The 18,940-nt window shown below is 39.7% G+C and overlaps 1 protein-coding gene across 2 annotated transcripts in view; it reads left to right on the top strand.

The window, feature by feature from the left end:
• The window catches only part of slc16a2 (solute carrier family 16 member 2), a 28,696-nt gene extending 10,310 nt beyond the window's left edge, over positions 1–18,386 (top strand). Inside the window, exons 2-8 of one of the 2 annotated variants that reach the window (XR_006097404.1) lie at positions 3,715–3,859; positions 5,270–5,768; positions 7,192–7,335; positions 12,520–12,748; positions 15,641–15,913; positions 16,009–16,198; positions 16,537–18,386. Coding sequence is in view for 1 of the 2 variants with exons in the window: in XM_042418870.1 (XP_042274804.1) it covers positions 3,715–3,859; positions 5,270–5,768; positions 7,192–7,335; positions 12,520–12,748; positions 15,641–15,897 (1,274 nt within the window). In the remaining variant the exon portion in view is untranslated. Of the gene's footprint in view, positions 1–3,714; positions 3,860–5,269; positions 5,769–7,191; positions 7,336–12,519; positions 12,749–15,640; positions 15,914–16,008 lie in introns of both variants that reach the window. The other variant, XM_042418870.1, reaches the window with a different exon arrangement.
• Positions 18,387–18,940: the final 554 nt, after the last annotated feature.

Genomic DNA, 18,940 nt, shown 5'->3' with positions numbered 1-18,940 from the left:
TGGTAATCCTTCATTTTTGTTATTTTGTCTCCATCCTTGGTGCTAAGCTTGCTCTCAGTTACACAGTGCATCCAGTACTGTAACATATTTCTTCATGGATTTTCTATTGATACATTTTAAGTTTCTGTCAATGGTAGCTGTTACTGCTCATGCTGTACTCAGTCCTTCTATTATAGGAAAAGATAATATGCCCTTTTCTGCAAAAAAATCCTCAAGCATGTACTTATAACTGCAGTACAATAACATACCAAGTGCAGACGCAGCTAGAGCCAAAAATTAACGGGACTGAAGGAGCATATGGGAAATGCATATAGCACAAGCTACAGATGGAAAGAGTAGTTTTCTAAGACTCACAAACCTGATTAACTGCAAAACGTTTTACCACTGTGGCTGATACTGGGCCCCAGAGGATGAACCGTTAAGAGAGGATGCACGTTGCAGGCAGAAGAAGCATATATTTAGAAGGGCATGTCCAGATGGATGGTTGAGAAGAGTTAAGATCCTGTGGTCCTTCCAGACAAACCACCTGGACATGTGGGGATAGACAAGGAACGGAAAGTCGTGCTGTGATAGACTGAGCGATGTGACAGCAACATTAATAAGAAGGAATATGAGAAGCTGGAGACATACCAGTGAAGGCAAAAGTGATCCCAACGGAAGAGGCAGGCAAGACTGTGGCCATTAATTTCTTAGATTCCAGGGAGCAAGTCATACTAAACCCTACCTGCTTCTGTCAGACGTTCTGAGCTGCACACATTTTTTAGGTGATTAACACTTAGGGCTATGTATATATGTCATAAATGTCAGTAGTCTCTTAACATCCACCCTTTTTTTTGGAATTTTCGCCTATTTGGCATACCCAAATGGAAAAGCAGAAAACAGAAGAACTTGTGAGGCTTGGTAACATCTTTTAGTTTCTGGAAATGTGCTTGTTTAGCGTGTGGCTAAAACACAACCAAAACTAAATCAGTTCAAATATGGCTCAAAAAAGTGTTTTTGGTCCTTGTCTATAATGAATCATATTTGAATAACAATAACTAGGACATGTTTTATGCCAGAACTATGCAAATCACCACATACCTTCTACATCTTGTCAACCACACCTGTATAAAATTTCAGACCTCTAGACCCAACCTTATAAGATCAAGGGAGTTTTTAGTTTGTGGTTTCAGGGTGTCCCTGAACCTCTCCAAAACATCTCCAAGTGGCTAAATTGTGCCAATTACTTTTATTCATTACTGCATGATGCTAAGCTGCTTACAACTAGCTTAAGTGGGTGGCCGGCAACCTGGTGGATGTTAAGAAGTTAAATTTTCAGGCAATATGTTTTAATTCTAACAGTATGCTGTGTATCTTTGCATACACAGTTGGGACTGCAGGCTATTCAGTAAACCACATCTTTTGATGATTCCACTGAATTTGGATGTTGCCATAATCATGAAAGTCGTTTAATTACTAACATTTAATACAAAATAACCTTCCTATTTGTATGCTGATATTCTGTCATCTACACTGTAGATAACAAAAAGAAATTTAACTAACTGGAGAGATTATTTGGCCAAAGTCTGAACGTTTTGGAGTGAATTCTAGTTTTTTGTATGCAAATCCTATACTGGACTGTCTGAGAGCATGTTTAAGGGCAGTCTCTCCTTGAAGACATCCATGCACTCGGCATACACACAAAAAGTGACACAAACTGTTAAAATCCTGACAACTTTTTCAACTCTGCACACCAATCACCACGTGAAGTGGATGTGCTTGACGCATTGATGGTTTTGGAAAGTTACAAAAATTGGTGGACGCAGCCCCCCCTACCCTCCACCCCCACAACTGTGACTTGAGAAAGGTCTGGGAGTATAGGATAACCTGACAATCTGAGATAGACAATCTGACAAGGACTTAATTTGAAGCATACTTATGAGAGTGCTCCTTTGCTTTCTAGATTTGGTGGTGCATTATGGTACTATAGTAATGCTAAGGTGCTTACAGGAAGCCAAACCCCAAATCCTTGGCTTATTAAGGAAAGTAGGCTAATCTGATCTCATTCAACTTTGCCATGGAAAATTTTTGTCTCAATTTTATATATTTTGATGATTAGTGTCTTAGTATAAATGTGTTGGTAAAGTAGGTCATTGTAGACAAACTCATTGAAATTCAGTATAGCATTTAACCTATTTTACTGTTGTGCCTCTGGATATGGGTATCTTCTCTATGCTACTGTATACTGTATGCCTTGAGATGTGGTTTAAAATGCCCCTATTCATAGTAGACTAATAAAGTGTTCTTGCTGATGTTGGGTCTTTGCAAAACTTTGAAGATTTTGTAGGGAAAGCTGCAAAATGGTGGGGAACGTCAGCAGAGTTCATGAAGTACATGTTAAATGGGAGAATTCCTTCTCTCTTGTTCTATTTGAATAAATAAACTATAGGAAGGCTGAGGTGTGGTCCCACCCTTAAACTATACACAATTTGCAGTGTAGTGTACACTATGTACTAGCAGATGTATACACCTATAACACACAATGTTTAGGTCAACCGCCACAGCAAAGACTGTTTGTATAGTCCGGTAGAAATCATATTTCACACTGAACTCAGTGTGTTTATGTGTGTACATGTGTGTATGGAAGTAAATTAGTCAGTCCACCTGTTTATCAGTCTCTCTGGTCTCATTCCCGCTGAGTTGTTGGATTAGTGCGACCCACAGCTCAGACTCCATGGTAGATATTAAAGCTACCTTTGCTCCCCAGGAGACTGGGATCCAGCCATTTATTTGTTTGCACTTCAGGGTACGCAGTGTCTCTGTTGGATCACTCTGGCTCGATATGTTTTAACACTGGATGGTTATTACACCACAGGCCAGAACTGTCCACTTTGATCCACTTTTTGATCTGCTTAATCATCAAGAGAAATCTTATACTGTGTCTGATGTGCATGAAGTAAAGATGCAATAAAGACTTGAGTTACATTAAATTACATGTCAGATGGAGGAAAAACTAGGGACGTGCATTTAAAGGCTTTCAGGTTTTCTTAATCTTCTTCAAATGCGACATTAACGTGACATCAAGGTATTCTCTTTGTAAGAATCATGAAATACCTCCAAGGCAATGTAAGTACAAGATAAACAAGTTTAGCTTTGACTATGGCTTCCTGTGAGATCACCGGTGTGACATGTGCAAACAGCAACAACAACAACAATACATGAGGCCAAATACGATGACTTGTATACAAAGGCTTTGTTGCTGAGAGATTTTTATTTGAATAGAATTTTTCATACAATGATTTTCTGAGTTTTTTCATACCTCTACTATAATACTTTTTTCATGCTTTAAATTTCAAGTGGAGCGGTGTGTACAAGGCAATCGTTGGACTTTAGGCAAGTAATAATAAAGCTGTTTTGAGGCAAATCCTGCAGCTGCATATTATGTGGTAAGTGGGTTTAAAAAAAACTGTATTGCAACTATTGAAACATTACACCTTAGAAAATGAGTCAGAGTATTGTTTTTAGGGAGGAAAGGGAATCCATTTTTCCTCATTGTGTTCATGTCAGTTGCATTGCACTGTATTGCATCCTGTATGTGTTTTGTTGATTTCCACACAGTGCATTTCGTGTTACACGGACTTTGTCCTTGCAATTTGTACACGCAGGTATAAGATCATCTTTATTTGCTTTAGGTGATAGCTACAACTGAATTCTCTCTCCTCTCTTCCTCTCTAGCCTGGGTCGGGGCTCTGGCCATGGGGATGATCTTCCTCTGTTCACCCGTGGTCAGCATTTTCACAGACCGCTTCGGCTGTAGGAAGACAGCTGTTGGCGGGGCGATTGTGGCGTTCATAGGGCTGCTTAGTACAGCCTTTGCAGAGTGAGTTACATTCACCTAAGACATCAATCGTAAAAGTCACACTGTAAATAAACCAATCAGTCGGATGATCTGGACAATACACAGTTTGTGGTGCCAAATCAGATCCTGATGCATACAACCTACAAGCAACTTATTGGAATACATTTTTCAGTGTTAGGCACTAAACAACAGATAATTAATTCAGTCTCAATCATCATACCAACATAACAGTCATGCAATCAGCCAACTTTGATTTAATTCAGAATAAATACTTAGATAAATATTTTTTTGTTTGACAGTTACCTTTTTTAGCCATGTTTGCTGCAGGCTAATGTCAGGGATGGCAATGTCAGTCTGTCATTTGGTTGTGCACCACTTTGGTCCAGACTGACCGCTATTGGATGGATTACTATGAAATTTTGTACAGACATTCATACATCCCAGACAATGTCTTTGAATGACTTTGACTACTTTAGAGCCACCATGAGGTTCACTTTTTAGTTATTTATTGAAATATCTGCAGCATGGTCCCCAGAGAATGAACTGTAATAACTTTTGAGCTGTTGACTTTTCATCTTGTTCAAAATTAATCAGCTCAAAATTTAAATTTGCCCAACAACATGGTAAACATTATTCCAGCTAAACATTAACATGCTAGTGTGAACATTGTGAGCTTTTTAGTACGCTAAGGTGAGCATTTAGCTCAAATACAGCCTCACAGAGCTGCTAGCATGGCCGTAGGCTCTTAGTCTTGTTCATTTCTATACTTTAAATCAATTTCTGTGATTCCTCGGCCATGTTGCACTTTCTTGCAATCATAATTTTGATACCATAGAAGCTGCACAGAGCCAGAGGTAACATGAAGGACAATGAGACACAGCGATGCTTGTAGGTTAATTTACATGTTGTCTTGCCTTTAATGACACATCCTTTAGTAATGTTTTATTCTATGAATGTGTAGTCATGAACAAATTTCCACTATGAAGACATATAAATATTTATTGTAAAGAAAATACCAGCAGATATTCAGGAAGAAGCCTAAATCCAGTCCAAACTTGAAGGCACAAACTATAAGAGAATTATAGGTAGAAAAAGAAAGTACTTTGTTATTATTAATTGTCAGTACATAGTGTTAAAGAGTCTATATGCTCTAAAGAAAACATATCATATGCCAGAATCACATGTAATTGTTTTCTTCTCCTCTCTGTGTTTAGCTGAAAGGTTTTAAAAAATCAAAGTATAAATATTCTTTTATTGCTTGTTTGTATTGTCATTGTTGCAATACAAGTGGTTAATTCATTGACTCATTCCATAATGATTTTCTGCTCCTATTGAACAACTTATTTTCATTTCCCTTTCTCTTCCATCCTGTCTTTTATTCCATGTCCTCTTCCTCCTCTTTGTCCTTTTTCATTTTCTCGTCTACCGCAGCTCCCTGGGCCTTCGCTATTTCACATATGGCATACTGTTCGGCTGTGGCTCCTCCTTTGCCTTCCAGCCCTCGCTGGTCATCCTCGGCCACTACTTCCGCCAGCGCCTGGGCCTGGCAAATGGCGTGGTGACGGCCGGTGCCAGCCTCTTCTCCATGGGTCTCCCTGTTTTGCTCAACAAGATGGTGGAGCCTCTGGGCCTCAGTGGGACCTTCCAGATCCTCAGCATCTTCATGCTCGTCCAGGCCCTGCTGGCGCTAACGTTCAAACCTTTACTACCTGCTGGAGGAGGCATGGGACCGCCGGGCATGGGTCCTGGTCCTGCTGAATCCCAAACCCAGCCAGGGGCCACTGCTCAGGGCGGGAGCAGGTGGAGCAAGGACTTGGCTGAGGTCAAGAAGTACTTCAACCTTCAAGTGTTTCACATTGTCACATACCGGGTGTGGGCATTTGGAGTTGCTACAGCTGTACTGGGTTACTTTGTGCCATATGTCCATCTGGTAAGAACATCTCATAGGCATTCTTGTTGTCACATTACAAGTGCTCATTGTGTATTTGTTCTTGATTCAAATTGGGTTATCTCAACTGTACAAGACTGTACAAATGTTTTAAAAGTAGTCACAAAGAGATCAATGTTGCTGTTTCTTGCGTATCTCCTGTGTGAAATCAGTTAGCTATGTCACATTTTGTTTATGTTTGATAGATGTTAATGGAAGATTGTATGTAGATACTAAGCTTTGTGTACTCAGCAGTCTTTCATTTATCTGAGCTGTGCTTAAACATTACCTAATAGGGACTACATACCATAACATTCTTGGGTATTTTTGGAATGTGACTGCTGAAATGTAGGAATCTTGCCCTCTTTATTGATATTATAGGGTTACATAAACAGCATTATGGTGTTGATTAGTGGTAGTTGTGTAACCATGTGTATGTTATAAAAATGATGTCCCTCAGCTGACTTGAAATGGCGAGAGGCAGAGAGGGAGGGAGACTGATGTCATAGCTGCACTGTTGCACCGTGGGCGGTCTGTTGCCATTTGTTTTCTTGTGGGAGAGGGCAGTGGAATGCATGTCAGCAATGTAAACGAGCAGTGAAAGCTGAAGATCTGACTCATTTCTATTAATGTGATAATTAGGTTTGTGAGAATAACTGCTGTGAGTACAATGATTAGAATCCAAATTTCAGGTACGGTGTATTTCCAAAAATACAACCTATGACCAACTTTGGCGTTAAACAGTCAGATGGCGAGATAGTGAAGGATGAGGATAAAGTGTAAAGCTGCAGCGCCGATCTGTGAAGTTGATCCTTCTCTATCCAGATGTCGGATGTTCCAGCTCCGGCCTCCCTCTGTCAGGCCTGTTGTTTCAGGCCCAGACCCAGATGTAAACACAGCCCCGGCCTTTGTATTGGCTGGACCACCTCAGGAAACCTCTCCTGTATGGCCCCTCTGTATCCCCGAACATGCCTATCCTATGGCCATTGATGAATGTAGACCCCTTCAAAGCAGAGCAAATATTTCACAAGGACCAGCATGTTCAGGAAAGACTTCAGAGAGTGGTTTCATGTTTTGGATCTGATTTGGGGGGTCAGGGCTGAGGGGAGTGGGAGGGTCTGACCTATATGCATTGGGTCTTCCTGTCCTGCTGTTCCAAAGGTCTGTAGATGAAGACATTTTGTTATTCTAAGACCTTGACTTTGGGGTTATGGATGGACAATTCCTCCACTCTACCAAATGTACACCCACTTGCTGAGTTCATTCACCTTTTAGGCACAAAAACACACAAAAAAGTTCATCAGCAGGTTGTGTGATATAGTTATGAGCTCATCCATTAATGGTAGCTTCTTTCTTGAGTTTCTCCCATAGCACAAACACACTGACCACCGTACAAACAGCCAACTCTTTTCTTTTTGTGTCTCAGATAAACTTTGTGGAGGAGCGGTTCAAGGGGACCCAGAAGGAATGGGTGCTGCTTGTGTGCATAGGAGCTTCATCTGGAGTGGGACGCCTCGCTTTCGGCAAGATTGGAGACCTCATTCCTGGTCTTAAAAAAATCTACATGCAGGTGAGGAAATGTGTGAGGGTAGAGAATTTGGGCCGTCCACTTCTTTAATGTTTTGCACGTTTCTGTGTCAGCTCATGCAGTTAAAAGTAATACGTGGGGCTGGAGCATCGACTTGAGACTGAAAACATCACAGCTAAATCTCTAATATTACCTCCAGTGTCACTTTTTAGCCTGTTAGTAATGTGTTTGCCATAGGTTGACTGCTTTGGGGTGGCAGCAGCGGCGGCCTAGGGGGGGATGCGCTTAGCAAAACCCAAAATGCTATTGATTTCTGAATGAATGGATATTTAGGGTTATTTTTGGCATTAAAAGATTTTTTCAGACCTGCACAGTTATAGGGGAAACACTGGTAATCAATTTACAATATGACAGTGAATTTTATCTTTGTTTTCTCATTTCTAATTTGTGAACCTCATTTTTTAAAACATCTCTAAAAGCTTGAAAAATGGGTAATTTGTCATGTAGTCTTGCAAAAGCAATAGAACAGTGTGTTTAATAGAGAAAATATTCCAAATAAAAATTCCATACAGCAACTTTAACCAAAAGAAAACCTCATATATGGCTGGACCATGTATGTTCAATGTGTGAAATTGTGGCCAGTTTGTTACAGGGATAGTCAGTGGTAGTGTCTATAATGTGAATTCCTGGATATTAAATGTTCATCTGCAATTTTCTGTAGTGGTCCCAGTAATATTTGCTGTTAAAGTGTACTGAAGTAGCATGTCACATGACATGGTTAAGCTATGTTTTAGTAAAAAAAAAAAGTTATGAATGCAGTTGCAAGAACAATACTTTCCACTCATATCTTAAGATGTTTGATTGGAAAGAGAACTTATTTTAATTGTAATAATTCTAACTATCCTAATTATCTGTTCACTCACCCAGCTATTTCATCTGTTTCTATCTGTGGATGTCTTGTTTTTCTATGACTCACCCTGTATTGAGTGTTTTTGTTTTTGAGTGGTTGTTATTTGGTCCCTCATGCCTCTTGGCGCATGGAGAGCTGTTTTCTCTCCTACTCTGCTCTATGCTGGACTGTTACAGTGCATAACCAGATGTTTAATTTGAAAGAGAACTCATAATGAAGCAAATGACACTCAGTAATAGTAAATGATAGAGTTTATTATTTATTCAGTATATTATACAGTTTATACACGGTGAAAGGTATGAACATGACATACAGTACAGTATGTAAAGTTGAAAGTATTCTGTTTTTTTATTGGGGCATGTGTATTAAAAGAATACATGATATAATTGGTGTGTAGCAATATATTAATATGTAGTAGGATGATTAGTAAATGATGTAGAGGAGAGAGAGAGATTAAAGATGATGTAGTTGGGTTGTTAAGAAAGGGGTGAAGATCATGTAGAACAAGAAGTTGAGTGTAATTCTTTTCTATATGTTGATGAGTTTAGGTTGTATTACTTTATGTAATTCTTTAAGAGGTTCCCATAGTATGATAATCCACTTATGAGCTATAAAGAAGGAAGAAAAGAATGCAAAGTCCAACAGAAAAACCTATAAAGAAGAAACAAGTGTTACATCACAGTAGACAGAAGTTTGTGCACTCAGAATGTGAAGGTATATACGTTTATCACACATTAAATTAGGAAGCCTACCTGGGGCTAGCTATACAAGGCAGCTTGTAGAAGAGATGTAAAATCTTTTGCGGCCATCTCGAATGGAGCGAAGTTGTTGCTTGGAGCAAGTAGGCAAACATCAGAAGTGAGACGAGGGTCATCAACATGGTATACTTCCCTTCGCAAAGCATCAGCATCTCCTCCAGGTGTGCACATGAAGCTGAACCAGCCCTCTGGTGTGGCACCATAGCCGTCCATAAAGGATCTCAAATGTGAGTCACCAATGACAAGAACAAACTGGAATAGAAGATAATATGTTGTTCATCAACGCCTAAAAATATTAAAATACTCATGTGTTTTTCAAGCTAACAAACTGGACAAATAAGTAATCAGAGCATCTTTACAAAATAATCTTACCTCTTTTTCATTGGATCGATTTTTGCCTGGGTAAAAAGTCTTGTGCACATAACCACTGATCTTAGACAAAGGCCACTGCAAGACCTAGTGGTGCAACCCCATACACTGCTGTGAAAACAAAAAGGGCCATTACACATCAGGAAAGAATTTCATTAAACATAGTACACATGGCAGCTAGTAACCGTCAGCGCAGATATTGCAGCACTTACTAACTCTTTCTATTACATTGTATCTGCCTATTCAATGATCAACATATGTGGCTGTAGTTGTTGCAAGAGATATGTAAATATTGAGCAATCACAAGTCATGCTACTGACTGACAAACTTCTAAAATTGTGTTATTTTCTGCTCTAAGTTTGAATGTGTGTGTGTGTGTGTGTGTGTGTGTGTGTGTGTGTGTGTGTGTGTGTGTGTGTGTTAAATGTCTCAGCCAAATTGTATTTTGTCATAAAATACAAGTCCCACAAGATGGCGGTAGCTACATTTAAAGTAGCGTATGGAAACCGTGAAAGCCACAGATTTTTACACACAATCCTGCAGGTGTAACAAAAAAAAAACAGAACAAACGAGAGCGGATCAGAAAACAAAGAGGCTTCATACGAAAATATGACTAAATATACTTATCAAACAGAGAGAATTACAAATAATGGCCCGTCTTTAATATAACCCTGCTTCAATAAAGGCCTGGAAGTTATGATAGTTAATCGCCAACATGTCGACTAGTTTGGCCGAAAATGCGGCCACATTGTTCACACAAGCTAAAGCACGGTCAGTGTTGCCAAAATCATACAAGTTAAAGCATGGTCCACGTCGCCGAAATCATACAAGTTAAAACATGGTCAGTGTTGCTGAAATCATACAAGCTAAAGCACGGTCAGTATCACTGAAATTCCTGAAGTTTTGGGAACAAAATGCGGCCACATTGTTCACACAAGCTAAAGCACGGTCAGTGTTGCCAAAATCATACAAGTTAAAGCATGGTCCACGTCGCCGAAATCATACAAGTTAAAACATGGTCAGTGTTGCTGAAATCATACAAGCTAAAGCACGGTCAGTATCACCGAAATTCCTGAAGTTTTGGGAACAAAATGCAGCCACATTGTTCATACAAGCTAAAGCACAGTCATGTAACTGCAATTTCTGGTAAATGTCTAACATACTAATGAAGCATTTTAATTACCTTGGAGAGATGAACAAAATGGTCTGGATAGACAAAATGGTCTGGTCGATGAATTCAGAGGTCTTTAGTCTTCAGGTGGTGGTATCCAAGAGCAGCAAAATATTCCGTGATAAATTTGGAATAAGCTGCTGTCAATGAGTAGGACTCCCGTAAAAGCCCCCTGAGGACGTAATAGAAAACTGTTTGTACTGATTAATTTGAAAGTGCAACGGCCAATGGGGAAACTCCAACACTCAGCCGACCAATGGTGTAACTTCATCAGTCAGTCAGTCAGTCACGGACACTCGTGTTTGTAGGGCTGGCCCTGCTGTTGCAGTCAAGCCAAAAAGAAGACATGGGGTTAAATATTAACATTTGTGTTTTGAGGCACTTTTTTTTGAACTGTTAATATGCACTTTGCCTTTGTTTTACCCACCCCTCTGGCACACACACACACACACAGACACACACAGACACACACACACTCTGAACCAAAGTGTATTTAATATTTTTCTAGTCAATGGGTTATTTAGTGTGAGTGCTGAACATTACATCTATTTAGAATTGGAGTTGCTTAAATCTTGTTAGTTGTTAATAGGCTGCAGATAAACATAACTCAGATCCTAATTTGCACCCACTTACAGTACCAGAATGAAAAGGCGCTTTTGTGTCGCCAGAAGAATTACCCGGCTGGATAGCGGTAGGGATGATTCAGTTCAGAGCTGTTTGAGAGGTGAATACAAACAGGCTTTGTCATTTCTTGCTGGTGTACATGTTGTTCCTGCTGAATACAAACACCACAAACACTGATTTTACTCTTCATGTTAATTACTAAAATAATTTTGTTACATGCATCTTTGAAATTTTCAAATCTGTATATATACATTTGCAATTTGCAATGCACTGTTGGCCACTTAGATTGTGCAAAATAATGTTTTCTATCGACAAAGAGAATGTGTTTACAGCGTGCTGCTCAATATTTTCGATGAAAAGGCTTTTTCTTTCTTATATCCAGAGTTTAACACTCCGTTGGTTTCTTGTACAATGTGGTAATTGTGAAGGGAATTACAGTAACACCTTTTAGCTCATTGTTATGGCAAAGAACCTACCTTCTCACGAACTCTGAGCTCAGTGTAATACGGCCCTCTGCAGCAACTAAGAATAACTTGAAGCACAGATCTAACAACTATACAACAGATGATGAGATTGAGATATAGTGGTGGTAATACCAGCCTCCTGCATACTAGCAACTCAAGCTAACCATGCCCACAAGGATCAAAACCAGTGTTTTACATTGTTACATTTTTGGCTGGACTGCAGTGGACCAGCCCTGTAAACACGAAAGTCTGTCCCTGACCGACTGACTGATTGATTGATGAAGTTACACAATTGGTTGGCCAAATGCCACCATTTGGACCATACACGGTCTAGCCATGTAATGGGTTTTGACCCAGTCTTGTTTACACATTTAAAGGAAAATGGCAGCTCCTGTATTTGAAAAAAGATCAGCATGGTTGATATTCTACATCAGTTTCTTGGCAACAAATTATTTTCAGCCCTTTTTCTTCTATCAGATCAACTTCTGTGTAGCTGCCTCGTCATAGGTGAATCAGTTTGTCTTAATCAGATTTTCTTTCTACTCAAATACTTTATGTAGGTTTTTATGAAGTCCCCAGAGTACCTGGAGGGTACACTCGGTAACAAAATGATCACAATAAGACAAAAAGTCTGGAGGCCAGTTCTCCATACACGAGCAGCCAGCAGATGTTATGCAGGAATAAAAAAAGGAGCCAACTAAAAGCAGGCTGTATGTTCTCCCATCATTTACTGCCATCAGTGCTTCTGTTGGTATTAAAGAAATCAAACACAGGCAGCAGGCAAACACATACACCTGCATAAGAACAGGGGAGATGAGGGAAGAGATGACAGAAGAGAAAAAGAGAGGAGTTTGTACAATAAATAATGGATAAAGACAACAAAGAGTTTAAAAGCATGTTAATACAGTGTGTTCCTCTTGTCTGTTTTAGGTGGTGTCCTTCATGGCTCTGGGCCTGATGTCCATAATGATTCCTCAGTGTTCGGTGTTCGAGGGGCTGGTGGTTGTGTGTGTGTTCCTGGGACTCTGTGACGGATGCTTCCTTACCATGATGGCTCCCATAGCGTTCGAGCTGGTGGGGCCCATGCAGGCTTCGCAGGCCATAGGCTACCTTCTAGGCCTCATGGCTTTTCCCATGACAGCGGGTCCACCAATCGCTGGTGAGAAAATCCTTGCCTCCCTCTTTTTGTCCTTTTTTTTGGTCAGTTTTTTCCCCCTAAACACAACACATCACTGACTTGTACAGAGCGATCCTGCACTGACTTTGGGATGTTGGCAGCAACAGCGCGCAACAAGCTGATTTATATTAGCAAAGTAAAACAGTCAAACAACGATAGAAAGAATGTAGAAAGTAAAGGTAAGACAAATGCGTGGCTGGACAGATTGTACTTTGGATTTTATTTAGAGAGGTGTGGGCTTGCAGCCAACTGCAAGCTGTCTCCAGGGATTTGTCTTCAGGAAAAAAAGAGAGCATACAGGGCCAGATCTCAGTACTTAACTCCCTCCACGTCTCCCCTGCCTCCTACCTCTCTCGTCCGTCGTTCTTCTCTCCAGCTGCCTCCCTATGTTATTAATCTTTACAATAATAACAGGAGTGTATATAAGACTGAGGGCAGAACATTAATTTGATGACTCAGGCTTCCTCATGCTCTCTCTTGCCAACCTCTTTAAGCTCTCACACATACCTGGACTGCTTTAACTACCAACACTCTACCCTCCCTTTGTGGCCTCAGCTCAGCAAAATAGAGCTTTCAGAGATTCTGAAGGTGAATATCAATTATTTGACATATTTGTTCAAACACTGATTCACAAATTCAAGCTGCTGAATTAATCAAAGCAGACTCTCATTTTATTAAAACGATTTCTTCTTTAGATAACATCTTGGGAGAATGCAATATACTGACATTTATTAATGACTTATGCCCACACAGGAATGTCCCTGGGGATATAAGACTCACATTTTCTTTCTAGCTTTTCTTCTCTTTATCTGACTTATATTTTTTATATTTTATCTGACAATATTTTTTGGATGAAATGTGACTTATTTTAGGAGGCAAAAACATTGCTTCTCACATTTTTTAAAGTATAGTTTCACATATAACTAGTTAGTTGATTTTGCTTCTTTTTAGAGGAAAAAAACCCACTTTGTTCCCTCCCCTGTTGTTCCCAACAGATCCCGCTCATTTTATTCCTGGAAGGGATTTATAGTATCTAGAACATGTGGGATGCCACTTTAGGAGGCTAACTAACCAAAGGATTGCACTATTTGTGTTGGCACACAATGGCCTGCATTCAGACATAAAGTACAGTATAGCGCCATATGGTTTCAATTTTCTTTTTGAGTCACTACAGATGCAGATGTTCTCGCCTGTAGTCAAAGGCTCCTCAAAGTCTGAATGAGATTATCACTGTACCAACATATGTTGTCCTGTACAGTCTGTACAGTTCAAGAGCAAGAATGCATACATAACAGGCAACAATGTAAGTGTGCACCCCTTTCACTGCTGCTCACACACTCAGCGGTAGATTAAACATATGGTGCAGTGTCTTAAACCTGTTGACCCTGCTTTGTCACTGTAGGTACTTATTGTCTGCTTTACTTCATGTATGAAGAGAAATATTGAATGTGAATATGTTAAAGACAGGGTGAACGAGTATGGGAACAAGTATGGACCCAGATCTATCTCATCTGACAGTTTGAAAATGTACAACCAATTTATTATAGCCATATGTATTAACAGGTTATAATAAAACCTAACATACTTTCATGAGAAAACCATTTGAGAATAATTAAAATGAAAGACATTCTACTAAAGATGTCAAATGTCTTTGAAAAATATACAACAGACTCAGCCAAAATTTGCCAACCAAATTTAAGGAAATTTCACAATATTCAGAGTTGAAAATGTCATGTTTTACTTATTCACTCTGCAGTACACTTAGAAATCACTGCAGCAAGGTGAGACATTAAGCCACAAGAGGTCAGCAAAAACGAGATTTCCAGGTGGTGTTACATTTAGAGCTGCAACAATCAGTGAATTAATCAATTAGTCGATCATCAGAAAATTAATCTCAACTGCTTTGATAACCAAATAACCATTTTCGTCATTTTTTAAGCAAAAATGCCAAACATTTGCTTCTCAATTGTGAGGATTTTTTTTCTTTCTCCTCTGTGATGGGAAACTTCATGTCTTTGGGTTTTGGACTATTGACAAAATGAGACATTTGAAGGCATCAACTGGGCATTTTTCACTATTTTCTGACATTTTATAGACAAAATGACTAATTGATCAATCAATAAAAACAAAATTCAGCAGATTAATCGATAAAGAAAATAGTTACATTGCTCTTTTAGAGGAACAGTTCAACATTTTGGGAAGTATGCTTATTTGCTTTCTTTCCAAGAGTAAAATGAGAATATTGATACCCCTCTCATGCCTGTGCATTAAGCACAGAGCTGGAGTCAGGATGTGATTAGCCTAGCTTAGCTGAAAGACTGAAAGCAGGGAGAAACAGCCTGCCAAAAATGTGCCTACTCGCACATGTAAAGCTGACTAATTAAAATGTTGTATATTGGTTTTTGTTTTTTTTCTGAACACAAACAAAATGTAAAAATGAAAGTTTGACGTTACAGGGGGAGTTGGGTGCTGGAACTGTTTGGCTAACAGCACAGACGCCAGTTTTGTTGTCAGTTTACACCTCAGTTTTTGTATAGATTGAGCAAATGAGATTCAACATTCTTTTAGTGAGCTTTAGAGATGCTGGTTGGCATTGTTTTGATTTTTATAGAGAGCCAAGCTAGTTGTTTCCCCCCTGGTTCCAGTCCTCAAGCTAAGCTAAGCTAATCGCCTCCTGGCTGCAACTCTGTACTTAACACACAGACATGAGATCAATCTGCTCATCTAGCTTTTGTGGAAAAAAAACGTACCTTCTGAAATGTTGAACTGTTTTTATGAAAAGATCTATCTAAAGATTTATCTTAAGTAGACATTGTGCTTCCTTGATTAAAGACAGGATAACATGAACTGTGTCCCGCTGCCTCCACTGCTCAGGTCTCCTACGTGATTACTTTGGAAACTACACGGTGGCCTTCTCTCTGGCTGGGGTGCCTCCTATGGTGGGGGGCGTGGTGCTGTTCTTTGTGCCCCTGATACACCGCAGGCTCCAGCGAGGCCAGGCGGTGTCATCACCGGAAGAGACGTCCACGACTGCCCACATGTTGCCCACCGGCCATCCAGCGGGGGAGCCCAAGAGCTGCTCCAATGGAGACATCCTGCCTGGCTATACTGACGTAGAGACACACATCTGAGTCGCAGCGTACAAAGGTAACATACGTGTATACACGTCATATATCTTCACCTGGAAAAACATATTTCTCCTTCTTATTTTTTTTTACTTTCCATTTGTTGTTTTTTTCCAGGGATTCAGCCCACCAGCACCTTTTCTCATCCTTAGATTGCCCTCCAATCATGGACCGATCCTGTTGGCTGATCTTTAACCTCTCACCCTCCTGGACCCTCAAATGTCTGTTTGTTATTTTGATGTGGAGCAAAATTGAAAAGGGCGCTCTGGCTGGAAGCCACAGAGAGGAAGACAAGAAGTCACACAGTGTAAGATGATGGAAATGATTGAGGAGGATAAGCACAACACAGTCTCAACTGGGATCGTTTAATCAGAGGGGACTCTGTAGTAACACATACCTCCAAGAGGAAAGAAATGAAGAAAATTTTAACCGACAGTGGTAGTTTATGATTTCACAGTGTTTATCTTGCTACCTTAGCTTTCTGAAGCTGTAAAATATTACTATGCTTTGTTTTTAGATTCCATATAAGACAATGTTAAGATAAAGAGGCATATAAAATAAGAATTAGTGAAGGGATGCATTCACACATTCACTGCTTTGTTCTACTCTACTCTAATCTACTGCCCGCATTTTCCGCCACGACAGCTACAAGAGACACATCTGTTGCAAATGTTACGGGAGGTAACGGACGATTCTCCTCAGAGATCAACCACCAGACACAATCACCTCAACTCAACCGCACACTGTGCCACACTGTACTCACAGCCAGGGTTCAAAACCCTTAGCGACATAGTTTCAGCTACTCAACCAGCCTGCCTGCATTAGAGACAGATGTGTGATTGTGGCAGCTGTTGATGACTCTGTACCAGGAAATCCGATTCACACGTCTTTCACCCTAGAGTGTTTGATTTTTAAAAAAAATGGTTTTCAGTGATTTTGCAGCTTGTTGCAGGTTAATTTATGCAGTCAACGTTAGTAGAGATGAGTCATGAGGGCATTGTGATTCGTGTGAATTAATGAAACTTTACAGTTGTTACAAGGTCTTCTCACGAGCCTTAAATTTCAGCTTCTTTTTTCTCCGTGTCAAACTGTTCTTGTTATGGCTTTGAAAACACAACTAGCTTTTGTGTAGTGTACATACTGTATACTCGTTCAAGTGGAAAGAGTTGGAATCATGCAACAAAAGATCGGCTGCTGGTAGCGTATATTTTCTTCATGCTCTGAGAAGGCATTTTTTTTATTGTTTTATTTGGACCTTTTTCCTTTGTGTGAATGTGTGTGTGTGTGTGTGTGTATGTGTGTGTGCATGTGGCACCTTTTCATCCACATTTCTGATAGTAGAGGCATTATATAACATGAAACTACTACGTTACAACCTGTTGATGCTGTTGAAACTGCCGAATCTCACAGATAATCCAGTCCAGGCTGATGATTTGCTGCTTTAGGTCAGTGAGGGCATCACAATCAAAACTTCACGGCCTTGTTGAGATATTCCCTCAAGAAGGCAGTTCGCAGTTACTGTTATGTTTCATAAACGTTTGGACCACTTACCTCTGCACTCTTAGATTACAAGTTCTCTTGAACAATCGACTTTAATGAACAGATGTGAAAGTAGAGTTGCAATAATTGACAGTTTGTTTGAGTTACACTCTGTAATTATTATATGCATAACTGGAGAGCAGAGAGGGTATTGGGACACAGTAAAGGAAGGAAATGCCCTTGCACCATAATTAACTCACAATGTGTCCAGGTGGTATTCTTCTCTGTAAGTTTCCTTCTTGGCTTTCACTGCTGTTATTCAGTCAGCTTCTGTGTTGCAACACTTTAGGGCCTAAAAGTTATACAAACCTCACTGCTGAGGGTAGTTTTTGAGGGCATAATGCCATAGGACAAACAATAGGAAACATACACCTACAGTATACCTCATTAATCAAACAATTCTCAGCAATCCAGTTGAACACGTTGACATTCTTCATAAACTTTATATTCCCACTGCTCTGTGTAGTGATTTGTTAATGCAGTTGGAATCAGGTCTCAGAGCCTCGAAGCTGCCAAACGCCTGTTTTCAATCCACCTCGCTTCCTCTAAACCCTTGTTTAGTGGCTGTTTAGGTTCCACGAAAGGGTGGAAATGTCAAACGTCCATACATTCATCATATAGCAGTTGGTATATAATCAGTTGGTATATAATCAGTTTATAGATTTATCCTTCCTTCTTATTTTGCTTTTATGTCCGTTTGCTCTGTTGTTCTTGATCCTCACCATTCCTGCTCTCTGTCACCTTTTCTGACATATTTACTAGTTATCAACAATTTCTCTTTATCATTGAAGACATGCAGTTATATAAATGTCTCATATCCATAACTAAACAACGATAAGCATCGGAGACCCATACAAGATTTAAAATGTGTAAAGCATGTTTGAAAGCAAAAACATAGGCCTCTAGTTTGACTGAGGTAGTGTTAAATTTTATGGGAAAGTTATAGTAAAAAATATGATTTTTTATATATATATATATATATATATATATATATATATATATATACATATAAAGAAAAAGGGTAGGGGCAGTTAAAAAGTATGGGCTGCGTGAGCTGTTCGTGTACCAGGAATATAAGCTAGTGATATCATGAATCTTCATCACAGTAAATCATAACGTGTATTTTTGAGAATCCATCCACCTCTAAACTAAACAAAATCACATTGACCAGAACATACAGCTCCTGCACAGTAATCTCTTCATTTGCAGTATTTTCTCTTTTATTTTGCTTCCTGTAACCGAATCTTCTCCTGCGTAATTATCAACTGTGAAATGTGTTGCAGCTTATAGTGTATCTCTGTGTTATGAACGCTGCAGGAGACGGCAGCCAACAGCAGAACTGCATGAAAAATGTAATTTTACTCACCATAAGCACTGGACTGCATCCACTAACAATGTAAAGAAAAGGCCGGGTGTTATTGACTGATTGCACCAGTTTACTGCTGTCAAACTTGAGGCCTGTGTCACTTAAAGTCCCAGAATCTCGCAAATGAAAGAGTGAATGAAAACT

This window comes from Thunnus maccoyii, chromosome 8, assembly GCF_910596095.1.
Source record: "Thunnus maccoyii chromosome 8, fThuMac1.1, whole genome shotgun sequence".
NCBI classification, from domain to species: Eukaryota; Metazoa; Chordata; class Actinopteri; order Scombriformes; family Scombridae; genus Thunnus; species Thunnus maccoyii.
The sequence above is the reverse complement of the archived record's forward strand: the minus strand, read 5'-3'. Positions and strand labels throughout refer to the sequence as shown.